General features: G+C 43.3%; 1 protein-coding gene across 1 annotated transcript in view; it reads right to left on the reverse strand.

The window, feature by feature from the left end:
• LOC124606599 (proton channel OtopLc-like) overlaps window positions 1-14,242 on the reverse strand; it is a 229,782-nt gene that overhangs the window by 198,555 nt on the left and 16,985 nt on the right. The window contains exon 3 of the mRNA XM_047138584.1: window positions 681-795. Within this exon, the coding sequence (XP_046994540.1) occupies window positions 681-795 (115 nt within the window). The remainder of the gene's footprint in view (window positions 1-680; window positions 796-14,242) is intronic.

Here is a 14,242-nt window from a genome sequence, read left to right on the forward strand (position 1 = left end):
TTTGAAGATAGCTACGACATGAAAGTCGTCATTAATGTAATGTGAAATTTGATGCAATATAGGTCATTCTGTATAAAGAAATGGTTTCATCATTTGGAAATTACGTGAAGGCTGTAGACCCATACAAGAAGAAAGTAACATATAGTACTGATACGTACATTTTCCCACCCTTTAACTGCTTAAGTTTCCCAAGTAACTTTTAGCGTGGACTGCTTCATTTTCTTTAGTCTAATTAGTTCTAAAATTTTATCGCCATCCCTTGGAAATGGAAATTTGTGGTATGATTCTGTGGGACCAGACTCCTTAGGTCATCGGTCCCTAAGCTTACACACCACTTAATCTAACTTAAACTAACTTACGCTAAAGACAAAACACACACACACACACACACACACACACACACACACACACACACACACACACACACACACACACACACTCACGAACCGTGTCAAGACGCCTCTGACCGCTCAGCTACACGCCCCTTGAGGGTGTGGCTTTGCACTATGCCTTTTCGTTTCTGTGAGGTCTTAGTAAAGATTTAATTCAAAAGTTTACTTATACAGACATTTTCCATCTGACTAACGAGTCTGGAGTAATATGCGGCGGTGACGACTTTCCGACACCAACATCTGGACAGCCTGCAGTTGTTATCATAGATTTTCGGCGCTCATACGTACCTCGTAGAAGGATGGCGGTATGTAGGTGGAAATGACCTCCGCCATGGGGAAGGCGATGCCCATGACGACCAGCAGCTTGCCGTACAGCGCCGACAGCGTAGTCGTCAGTGCATCCCTGCAACACGCATCACCACGCATCAGCACAGTCCAGCGTGTAACACTTGTATCGATTAGTGGCAGCCTTATATTAGGAAACTGTGTATCTACGATTATACAGTGTGCTCTTTGTTAGTTAAGGTCATAGACCTGAAAGAATTGTGATGTACACTACTGGCCATTAAAACTGCTACACCAAGAAGAAATGCAGATGACAAACGAGTATTCATTGGACAAATATATTATACTAGAACTGACATGTCATTACATTTTCACGCAGTTTGGGTGCATAGATCCTGAGAAATCAGTAACCTGAACAACCACCTCTGGCCGTAATAACGGCCTTGATACGCCTGGGCATTGAGTCAAACAGAGCTTGGATGGCGTGTACAGGTACAGCTGCCCATGCAGCTTCAACACGATACCACAGTTCATGAATAGTGACTGGCCTATTGTGACGAGCCAGTTCCTCGGCCACCACTGACCAGACGTTTTCAATTGGTGAGAGATTTGGAGAATGTGCTGGCCAGGGCAGCAGTCGAACATTTTCTGTATCCAGAAAGGCGCGTACAGGACCTGCAACATGCGGTCGTGCATTATCCTGCTGGAACGTTGGGTTTCGCAGGGATCGAATGAAGGGCAGAGCCACGGGTCGTAACACATCTGAAATGTAACGTCCACTGTTCAAAATGGTTCAAATGGCTCTGAGCGCTATGGGACTTAACTTCTGAGGCCATCAGTCCCCTAGAACTTAGAACTATTTAAACCTAACTAACCTAAGGACATCACACACATCCATGCCCGAGGCAGGATTCGAACCTGCGCCGTAGCGGTCGCGCGGTCCCAGACTGTAGCGCTTAGAACCGCTCGGCCACCCCGGCCGGCTCCACTGTTCAAAGTGCCGTCAACGCGAACAAGAGGTGACCGAGACGTGTAACCAATGGCACCCCATTCCATCACGCCGGGTGATACACCAATATGGCGATGACGAATACATACTTGCAATGTGCATTCTCCGCGATGTCGCCAAACACGCATGCGACCATCATGATGCTCTAAACAGAGCTTGGATTCATACGAAAAAATGACGTTTCGCCATTCGTGCAGCCAGGTTCGTCGTTGAGTACACCATCGCAGGCGCTCGTGTCTGTGATGCAGCGTCAAGGGTAACCGCAGCCATGGTCTCCGAGCTGATAGTCCATGCTGCTGCAAACGTCGTCGAACTGTTCGTGCAGATGGTTGTTGTCTTGGAAACGTCCCCACCTGTTGACTCAGGGATCGAGACGTGGCTGCACGATCCGTTACAGCCATGCGGATAAGATGCCTGTCACCTCGACTGCTAGTGATACGAGGCCGTTGGGATCCAGCACGGCGTTCCGCATTACCCTCCTGAACCCACCGATTCCATATTCTGCTAACAGTCATTGGATCTCGACCAACGCGAGCAGCAATGTCGTGATACGATAAACTGCAAACGCGATAGGCTACCATCCGGCCTTTATCAAAGTCGGAAACGTGATGGTACACATTTCTCCTCCTTACACGAGGCATCCATCACAACAACGTTTCACCAGGCAATGCCGGTCAACTGCTGTTTGTGTATGAGAAATCTGTTGGAAACTTTCCTCATGTCAGCATGTTGTAGGTGTCGCCAGCGGCGCCAACCTTGTGTGAATGCTCTGAAAAGCTAATCATTTGCATATCACAGCATCTTCTTCCTGTCGGTTGAATTTCGCGTCTGTAGCACGTCATCTTCGTGGTGCAGCAATTTTAATGATCAGTAGGATATATAGGGAAAAAGGTAAATGATGTTCAAAACAACGAAATTTTATAATACGTGTATATTTAGAAGACAAACTTTGTATATTCGAAGCTGGTTCATGCTTAGGACATTTTTGTTTGTAATATACAAAAGACGTGGGGAAGTCCCTCCGCAACGGAAGTGGTTCGGCGCGATGTAAAAGGTGGTTTTGGCGGTCGAACTGGGCGGCTCCTTGGTGGGAACGACACGCGGTTAGTGGCTAGCCGTTGTACGGAACACATCGACGGTACAAAGGGAGGCAATCGGAAGCTGCTTTGCAAGGAATTTTGCCTCGGATACGGTTTGGCTGTTGCATGGTTCTCTCGGCAATAAGGAATGGCTCTAACACGTTAAAAGTCTGTCGCCAAGCAGAAATTGTAAAGAGCATTCAAACATCAAGAGCCGTGAGTACAGTTAGCCGCCACGTCGCTTGCCACCACTACTTCGTCACAGCTCAACCAACTTCATGTATACAGATACAGAATGTGTCAGAGCATGGACCAGTTAATCTTTGTGAGTGATTTTAATAATAATGCAAGTGCTATAAACCTATGTTTAGAGCCCTAACTTTTATCATGATCATGAACCTATGCAGGATCCCCTCCTAAGTGTTCGCAAAACCGAGTTCAGAATGGCTCTGAGCACTATGGGACTTAGCTTCTAAGGTCATCAGTCCCCTAGAACTTAGAACTACTTAAACCTAACTAACATAAGGACATCAGGCAGGATTCGAACCTGCGACAGCGGCGGTCGCGCGGTTCCAGACTGTAGCGCCTAGAACCACTCGGCCACCCCGGCCGGCTTATGTGTATGCGTGTAGGATTTTGCATCAGTTTTCTCTTTTATATATTATCACTTAAATACCATTACATTCGTTCTTCTTTTTCACACCGTATCATCTTATGTATACCCATTCAGGCACTCTTCTCAACAATGCCATCTCCGCAGTTTTTAACTTTTCAGTTCATTCTTTATGAGCTTTCAACGTTCAAATTCAAAAGGAAATTGTTGTAACGCCATTACATGATATGATTCAAGTGAACTGTATTTTTCTACATGCTGATTTTTGCATGGAAATACTGAATATTTATGATCTATCACAGAAGTTCTCATTTGGAGTTATAAGGAAAGTCATAACACAAACATCAACGTGCCACAAGCATTTCTGTTGTTTTCTGTCTGGTACCTATCTGACCTACGTGACTTAACATACGAGGGCTGTTCTGAAAGTAAGGTCCGGTCGGTCGCGAAATGAAAGCCACAGGGAAAACCAAAGTTTTGTATTCGCAACAGTTAGCCACACCTTCCAGCTACCTCTATAAAGAGTCGCCGCTCCAACTTAAAACATTTGTCGTGGCGTTGTACGAACTTTCCAGTACCCCCGTCAAAGAAAGCAGCCATCTCTCCTTTCCACCAATTCTGTACGCTGGTCTGCCATTTGTTGCTTTTGCCAAAATGTTGTCTTCGTAGCCAGCGATTCAGTTGAGCAGAAAAAAACAACGGACGGAGCCAATAAGGGACTGTGTTGTGGGTGATCAAACACTTATCATCGAAAATGTTGCAGGAGCGTCTTCATTGCCCCTGCAGAATGCGGCTGAAAATTGTCTTGAAGAAAGAAGCGCATGACTTACGTTATGTGGGATGTGTAGCTTCAAGGGGAAATCTCTCACCAGATCCACATACTTGGCTCGAGACACTGTTGTTTTAGGCCTTTCTACGTGATCACTTTGCGCTCTGAACTGAAAAGAGCGACGTGAAGCGATGGACAGTCGCACTAAAGACACTGCGCAACACACCTGTGTACAGTCCCATCGGATTTTCACATAGGTTTCACAGAGTAACTGAACAAATTCACTAATATCAGTAAGACAGAAAGAAAATATTGTAATTTATTAGGTGTTGAGACATCCTACGTACGAGATTCTTTATCACTGATTTAAAGTTTACGAAGCATCATTTGACAGGATCGACGATGAAGCAGTCCATTAGTCGTCTAAGCAAATACGCTCCTTCAAAGTGTTAATAAGATTAGAATATTATTGCGTAATCTATTTCAAATTCGGGCAACACAGAGCGCTTATGTGAAATAACTGTGAAATGGTTGTCGTCACAAGATACTCTACAATGCGGTATCAAAGTCTGTTGAACGAAAAGTAACATTTAAATTCCAAAGAAGAAGTCTGTTTCTTCTAACAAAGATAAGATGATCAGATAAATGTGAGATTTAACGTACGATCACTTTTATAGCTACATAGAGAGGAACGTATACTCCGGCGAAAATGGTAAGCGTTACACCACGCAAACCTTGACCGACTGCTATCGACATGACAGAGTACTTACATGCCTCTGCGATACGTCAGTTACCATTTCATCTTTATGGTAATTTATTTTCAGCAGAGGAAAAAAACAATTCCTACACATATGCAATAGTGTGAGTACATATTGGCTATTGAGGAATGATTTAACGTTGCCAGAACGTCTCAATCGGAGATCGCAACACAGTATGTCCAGCGGACTTGCAAGTTCAGCTTATCGCCGTCTTTCAGACTTTTAGATAGGTCCAGCCATTGGCATAACGGGCATGGGAGCACCAAACGGACAAATCGCTGACAGTTGGATGTAGTCCAATGAGAGCAGAACGCACACACTGAAAATTATTTCGAGCAGTTAGTTCATGAGCCCACGCGAATAGTAAACGGTTGTGGAAACACACTTGACCTCTTAATAACAAATAATCCTGAGTTAATAACGAGCATCAAAACTACTTCAGGGATTAGTGAACACAGGGCTGTCGTAGCGAGATCGAATATTGTAATCCACAAATGTTGTTGTTGTTGTTGTTGTCTTCAGTCCTGAGACTGGTTTGATGCAGCTCTCCATGCTACTCTATCCTGTGCAAGCTTCTTCATCTCCCAGTACCTACTGCAACCTACATCCTTCTGAATCTGCTTAGTGTATTCATCTCTTGGTCTCCACAAATACTCGAAAAATACACCTTTTCAAAAAAGCAGATAAAAATTCACTTGACGCCTTCCTGAGAGACAATCTCCTCTCATTCCAAATTAATAATATAATTATAGACCAGATGTGGCTTAAATTCAGAGAAATAGTATCGGCAGCAATTGAGAGATTTATACCAAATAAACTAACAAACGACGGAGCTGATCCTCCTTGGTACACAAAACAGGTTAGAACACTATTGCAGAAACAACGAAACAAATTTAAACAGACGCAAAATCCTCAAGATTGGCGATCTTTTACAGAAGCTCGAAATTTAGTGCGGGCTTCAAATCGAGATGCTTACAACAGTTTTGACAACGAAACTTGGTCTCGAAACCTGGCAGAAAATCAAAAGAGATTCTGGTCGTATGTGAAGCATGTTAGCGGCAACAAACAATCAAAGCCTTCTCTGCGTGATAGCAATGGAGATACTACCGAAGACAGTGCTGCCAAAGCAGAGTTATTAAACACAGCCTTCCGAAATGCCTTCACAAAAGAAGACGAAGTAAATATTCCAGAATTCGAATTGAGAGCAGCTGCCAACACGAGTAATGTAAAAGTAAATATCCTCGGAGTAGTGAAGCGACTTAAATCACTTAATAAAAGCAAGTCTTGTGGTCCAGACTGTATACCAACTAGGTTCCTTTCGGATTATGCTGATGCATTAGCTCCATACTTAACAATCATATACAACCCTTCGTTCGACGAAAGATTCGCACCCAAAGACTGGAAACGTGCACAGGTCACACGAATATTCAAGAAAGGTAGTAGGAGTAATCCACTAAATTACAGGCCCCTATCGTTAACGTCGATATGCAGCAGGATTTTGGAACATACTCGTATATTGTGTCCCAACATGATGAATTACCCCGAAGAAAACGGTCTGTTGACACACAGTCGACATCGGCTTAGAAAACATCGTTCCTGTGAAACACAACTAGCTATTTATTCACATGAAATGTTGAGTGCTATTGACAAGGGATTTCGGATCTATTCCGTATTCCTGGATTTCCGGAAGGCTTTTGACACTGTACTACACAAGCGGCTCGTAGTGAAATTGCGTGCTTATGGAATATCGTCTCAGTTATATGACTGGATTTGTGATTTCCTGTCAAAGAGGTTACAGTTCGTAGTAATTGACAGAAAGTAATCGAGTAAAACAGAAGTGAAACTTCCTGGCAGATTAAAACTGTGTGCCGGACCGAGACTCGAACTCGGGACCTTTGCCTTTCGCGGGCAAGTGCTCTACCAACTGAGCTACCCAAGCACGACTCACGCCCCGTTCTCGCAGCTTTATTTCCGCCAGTACCTCGTCTCCTACCTTCCAAACTGTACAGAAGTTTACACGATAAATCAGTCTAATCTAAAAGCCGTAAATGCAACAAAATACCTAGGTATTACAATCACGAACAACTTAAATTGGAAGGAACACACAGAAAATGTTGTGGGGAATGCTAACCAAAGGCAGATTTTTATTGGCAGGACACTTTGAAAATGTAACAGACCTACTAAGGAGACTGCCTACACTACGCTTGTCCGTCCTCTTGCAGACTACTGTTGCGCGGTGTGGGATCCTTACCAGATAGGACTGACGGAGTACATCGAAAAAGTTCTAAGAAAGGCAGCACGTTTTGTATTATCGCGAACTATGGGAGAGAGTGTCACAGAAATGATACAGGATTCGGGCAGGAAAGCATTAAAAGAAAGGCGTTTTTCGTTGCGACGGAATCTTCCACGAAATTCCAATTACCAATTTTCTCCTCTGAATGCGAAAATATTTTGTTGACACCGACCCACATAGGGGGTAACGATTACCAATATAAAATAAGAGAAATCAGAGCTCGTACGGAAAGATATAGGTGTTCATTATTTCCGCGCGCTATACGAGATTGGAATAATAGAGAATTGCGAAGGTGGTTCGATGAACCCTCTGCCAGGCACTTAATGTGATTTGCAGCGTATCCTTGTAGTTGTAGATTGGTGACGAGATGTACTCAAGACAACACTGCAGCAAGATGAGAAGGCACGGATCCTTCCAGAAGAACCTATATCACGAGAAGGTGATATGACTGGCTGTGACGAACAGACGGATGGCAACGGGCAGAAGTTAAAGGTACAGTGTCACACGGAAACGTCGACAACAAATTACTGGAAGCTGTGCTAAGGTCTCGAGTTGCCATGCGTCGTTTATAGCTGACAACGAAGTACAGAGATTAGCATGGTGTACAGCCGGAGTCAGCCGAGACGTGGAATCGCATTCTGCGATGTCCAGCAATCAGCCTCGCTTCAGCCCTTTCGCACAGTTAAATCGACGCCGTAGACGACCTGGTGAAACACCACAGGTAGTAGCTACTCTCGAGAAACATATACTACTCCGACTCCGAGAATCATAGTATGGGGAGCTAATGTATATGACAAGTGTACTGGTTTGGTAATTGCTTAAGGGAGGCTCATTTCTCGCCAGTAGGCTGCAAAAATGATAAACACTGTTGTCATACCCTTCACGACCAGGGTACCAAAGTACATGTTCTAGCAGTATAATGCAAGCTCGCACCACAAACGTCTTGCGACATGCAAGCATTTACGGGCCTGTCCGGTCCCCTGATTTCTCACCCATCGAGCATGTGTGACAACCGATGGGAAGACGTATACCTTTACATCGGCTCCTGCTGTCAGCAATAAATAACATAGAATGTGTTCCAGGCATGACAAGGAATTGCTCAAGATGACATTCAGAGACTGTTTGCAATCATTTCGTAATCAGTACAAGAATGTAATAGTGCCTATGAGGAGGTGGAGGTGGAGGTGGTGGTGGTAGAGTAATGTAGATGACGAGTGGGCTACAAATGGAATTTAATACTTGTTATGAAATGAACACCTCCCTCCTTATCCGTCGTCGTCAACGCACACCTCTCCGGTGGTACTCGACACAATGAAGTCGGTTCGAATCCCGGTGGTGGAAACTTTTCACTGACAGTATTTGGCCAGGAAGGGGAGGAGACTTAATGGTGTAAAGATCCTGATCATTAGTGTTTACGCCATTTTCCTGGATTCTGGATTCTCCTGGATTTAATTAAAAAAATTAAGAGCGTGTTGGTGGTGATCGGACCGTCGTATGGGGACATTTTCTTGGCGGCCCTCTTGGTGTTGTTCGAGAGGAGTAGGCTACACTTCGTAACAGGTCGGAGGAAGACAACGGCAAACCATCTCCACTGGGATCTTGTCAACAACGGCGACACAGGATTCCTGCACCACCTCCCCAATAGTCATTCGCTGAGTATGGCACCATTTTGACTTATGTTGTAGTGAACATCTCCACAAAGACGGATAAATATCGGACTTGTGCTTCATGGTGCAACGCTTCCCATCCGCAAGCCAACAACGATTGCAGAGGTAATGGACGAGCATTTGTTCAGCTTCGGAAAGCAAAAATAGCCGTGAAGTAATGCTTTTATCTTTAAACTCTTCCATTTGGTCCGTGTTTGCACGGAAAAACAGTAATGTCAGAAAATTGAGTCCGCCTTGATGCAAAACACTTTGTTATTCGTTTATTTCTTTATTCTCCCAAACTAGTTCCGGCGACAAATATAACCATCATCAGTGGCTTTTTTAAAAATCTAAAACTTGCAGAAAATAGCATGGTTATACAAACACATTAGCACATTATTACATTACTTACTATTCGTTTTTTTGAAATATAGCTTTCTATGGATACTTTCATACTACCTTATTTATTGTATGTTACAGCATGTTTTAAGCAATTATTGTCGCTGTTTGCGACATATTTTCTATGCGCTTTTTTTCTGTTGCCCTTTTTTACTTAGCGAATATCATGTCATCTGCAACCATGTGGGCGACTGTTAGTTAACAAATACTAAAAAGTGAACTTCGTATGTCAGCAGTATATACTTGGGGTTATGGTAGCGTTGTAGAAACCAGTTATTTGTTGTGTACTGAGCTGTTACTTACCTATTCGTGTACTCACGTTCGTTGGATTGTAAAAAATGGTTCAAATGGCTCTGAGCACTATGGGACTCAACAGCTGAGGTCATTAGTCCCCTAGAACTTTGAACTAGTTAAACCTAACTAACCTAAGGACATCACAAACATCCATGCCCGAGGCAGGATTCGAACCTGCGACCGTAGCGGTCTTGCGGTTCCAGACTGCAGCGCCTTTAACCGCACGGCCACTTCGGCCGGCATTGGATTGTACGTAGCTGCTTTCATACACAGAAAAACAAAACTTTCGCACTTTGTTTCTGATCCAGAATATTACGCCATCTTGCTGTTCGCGTATGTCGCGAGAGGTGTATCGTATGTGGCGAGAAAGGCTATGAAAAACTGTAGCGCCAATTACGACGACTTCTGTTCATTATTTATGTCTCCGTGTGTGATGGGGAAGTTGTTCTTCTGCGTGTGTGTGCTTTCTGTTCTGTGTCCTTGGCCAGTTCTCTCAGAGCGGTAAATAGTGTGTTGAGTTTTTGTTTATTACATTTTTCCCTTCGACTATAGCCTTTTATACGTAGTAATTTTCTTCTATTGTTAGTTGTCGGTATAGACTGTTGCTGTTTCTCAGAATGTGTAGATCGTCTTAGATATTAGTGGGGTTATGGTTTTTGTTCATTAGATGTTCTGCAAAAGCTCAATGTGTGCTGTCACTCTTCATAGCTCTCATGTGCTGTGTGAACCTCGTTTGGAAGTTTCTGCTTGTTTGTCCTATGTATTGGGCCTGACAGGAGTTGCAAGTGAGTTGATATATTCCGGCACAGGAACTAAATATAATCAAACAAATTGCTGTTGGAAACGACTACAAAACAGACATCATAAACTCAACAAAAAGGTAAAACGGAAACATGCAGTACATACAGACAACACAGCAGACCACCCCACTTCAGAGAAAAGGGAGAGATGGTACACACTAAGATACAATGACAAAATATCACATAGAATAGGAAACATATTGAAAAAGCAAGGGATCCTAATAACATTCAGAACAAACAATACAGCTCAGAAAAGACGAAGACCAGTTAGAAAAACCTCAGACAAATTCAGCAACGCCGGAATATAACAACTCACTTGCAACTCCTGTCAGGCCCAATACATAGGAGAATGATGTGATGTGTATAAAATAGTTTACTTGTTGTCTGGAGTATTGCACTAAGCTCTCAGCAACTGTAGTTAGAAATTTCCAACTGGCGCGCAGAGAGCACCAAGCACTGTGTTCCCAAGCAATTGGCACTACGAGGAAAGATATTTTCATTTCAGGATCAGTTTGCTACGAAAATTATCAACGCACAGTGACCATTTCATGAAAAGCATTATTAGGCAGATCATTAACGCACAAGGACCACTTTGTTTAACTAAAGAAACTAACAGCAAAGTTCAGGACTTAATCAGTTTGTACATTTTTAGTAACATTGTAAAACAGGGTGAAGTTCATGTTGTATTCTCGCAGGCAGATATATTTGGTTTCTCTCGCAGTTGGAAATACACACAGTCACCGAAAGCTAAACAGCAGCAAAGTTACAACCACGGCAGTACGAGTTCAAAATCCAACAAAAAATTAATTCAAAGGAAACTTTCGGTATTAGGCTCAGGATCTCTCACGTACAAAACGAAGAGAGAAGAACAAGTTTTAATTAAACACAGCCAGGGTATCAATGGCCCTAGTTTAAGTTATCCGTCCATTGTGATCTGTTACAGTGTCCTGAGCAAAGAATGAGGAAAGTGAACGTTCACACCTGAGGGAAAAGATTAGGAAAATGTAGAATTTTAAATGAGGCAGACCTTTCGGGTCAAGGAGTGGTACAGCTACGCAAGGAAAAAGCATAAGTTTTAGAATTATAAATTAATAAAAGGAAGACAAGTAGTAATCAGGAGTGAATAGGCCCTGACTAAAGAAAAACATTCGTCGTCACCGGATTTCCTCGTACTACTTTCGAACAATATTAAACGGTTGTACAATCCGGAATAAGGCCACGCGTAGAACAGACACCCGGCCGGGATAGCCGAGCGGTTCTAGGCGCTACAGTCTGGATCCGCGCGACCGCTACGGTCACAGGTTCGAATCCTGCCTCGGGGATGGATGTGTGTGACGTCCTTGGGTTAGTTAACTTTAAGTAGTTCTAAGTTCTAGGGGACTGATGACCTTAGAAGTTAAGTCCCATAGTGCTCAGAGCCATTTGAACCATTTTTTTGAAGAACAGACAGGCGGGGAGTAGTGATCAAATAGCCTCATGGTTAAGGCGGGTGGTCGCGATAAACAGGAAACACGGATTCAAGGTCGGTGTTGCACGGAATTTTATCAAGCACGACGTATTCATTACGCTGGCTGGGAGTTTACCATTTTGAAAGTTATTTCAGTGACATTTCATTTCACTCCTGCTTCACTGATTTCATGTTCATTGCATCCATTGATTTCAAGCGAGTGAAATTATTTCAACTGAAAATAAGGGCAATCAGAAGCAAAAATGGCAACTCTGTGAACTGCTCTCCGTGCATTCGTCCCGTTAAATGTTTCACTATCATTCGGTAGTATGCGTTCCACGGCAGATTATCAGGGAAGCAAGGGGAATCAAGGGGAATCGGCTACACGTTATTGTTGTGTATCTGTTTTACACTGGTAAAGGGAAGCCTGTCAATGGTTTCGAGGATTCGTATAGTTATAGCTTACACTTGTTAAGTTATTCTGTGTTCAAGTTTCACTGCCAGTGCTCCGCTCGGTATTGGGGCATTGAATTAGTGCGCGCCTGCAGATGCAAAGCGGGTTGCTGTCGCTCCTTCCCAGACAATTCGTGTCAATGAGTTGGACACAAGTATTGACGTTTTCCGCGTAACATATGGTGCCGACAATGAAAACGTGTAATGTGAGTTATAAACTTTCAAAGATGCACTAGCCACTGATATGAGACTCTTTTCTATAGGTTCTCGTGGTTTTTGCACAGTCGTCTGCGAAATCAGGGAAATATGCTGGAAAACGGAACAGCGCACACATTCTTTTTTTTTCATATTGTTACTTCTTACTAAGACATTAATTAAAATAGCCACAAATTTAAGTCTTTCCCTCCGAATGAAGTTGGTAGTAAAAAGATTAATTCACAATAAACATCCGCACTTTCGACAATAGTAACTATTGGCCTCCTCAGGAAAGCACTGGTGGTAGAATGCAGGGTGTTTAAAAAATAATATACGTATTTAGAACATATATATTTATTAAACTTTAAGACATACGAATATGAAACTTTACGCACATATTTACGAACCTCTGAAGTTCAGATTACAGATGTTCCATCAGTGACACGAACAATATCAGATCGATATTCTAACTCCTCCCATATTCGGGCAAGCATGTCCTTCGTCACTGATGTTACGGCATTACGGATTCGGTTCTTCAACTCTTCCAGGTTCTGTCGGAGTGCTGGTACACAAACGTAGTCTTTAACGAAACCCTACAGGAAGAAGTCAGGGAGTGTCAAATCCGGTGACCGTGGAGCCCAGCTGAGACATGTTAAGTCGCCCAGCTCCTTGACGACCAATCCAACGGTTCGGTACAGTTTCATTCAGATATTCCCGCACTTGGCGATTCCAGTGACGGGGTGCCCCGTCTTGTTGAAAAATGAAGTTGTTTTCGTGCAGCCTCGGAAACAACCAGTTTTGTAACGTGTTTCCATAAAATAAGAATGAACTCTAAAGAAAGGTTGAGATATCACACGAAAGACACTGACTGGGCAAATCTTGTACATGCTCAATGGCTCCATGTGGGTTCTGTAGGCCCCAAATTCGAACATAGTGTTTGTTTACCTGACCGCTGACATGTAAATTCGCTTCATAACTGAAGACGATGATGCGTTGTGCAAAAGTGTTACCATTGTCAACAGCATCAAGAATCTCGTTACGAAGTACCACACGTTTGCGTTTGTCATCAGGACGCAGAGCTTGTAACAGCTGTAACTTATACGGCTTCATAACCAACCGACGTCTCAAAACACGCCAAATTGTTGTTGTAGGCAGCTGCAACTCCCGACTGGCAAGACGAATTGATTTTAAAGGACTGCGTCGACAAGCAGTTTGAATTCGTGCAACATTTTCCTCAGGAGCACGAGTTCCTTCCCATGCACATGCTGTATCTAGAAACTGTCGATACCGAGAATGTTCCACCCATTCGGAGGACCGGTTTGGTACCTCAACCTGAAACATCTTTGCACTGTAATCACGGAATTGCGCTTCGCAAACTCGAGAACACAACATAATTTCTACTACAGAGTAGCCATTTTAAACATGTGACGGTTACCAAGCAGAACAGAAGACAACTGACATCTAGCGGCTATTAATATAAACTAGACTATGTATTTGTTTCTCCAATAGCAGAGCCGAGGGGCAGCGATCGATACTTTGGAAAATAATACGTATATTCTTTTTGAAACACCCTGTATAACGGAATCAAACAGATGTCTGAGTGTCGTCTACCAGTGTACTACACCATGTAGTGTGGTTTGTTTATTTCTTCAACAGTCGGTTGCTTTCCTGGCGAAGGTAATGGCGCTAATTGTTAAAATCACGTATGTTTACAGTGATCACTTTGTACAACAAATTCGCCGTGAGAGATTCTGTGGTTGCATAAATACTAACTTCCTAAGTATCGAAGTTAAGAAGGTATAGGAGTGGG

Source organism: Schistocerca americana, chromosome 3, assembly GCF_021461395.2.
Source record: "Schistocerca americana isolate TAMUIC-IGC-003095 chromosome 3, iqSchAmer2.1, whole genome shotgun sequence".
Lineage (NCBI taxonomy): Eukaryota > Metazoa > Arthropoda > Insecta > Orthoptera > Acrididae > Schistocerca > Schistocerca americana.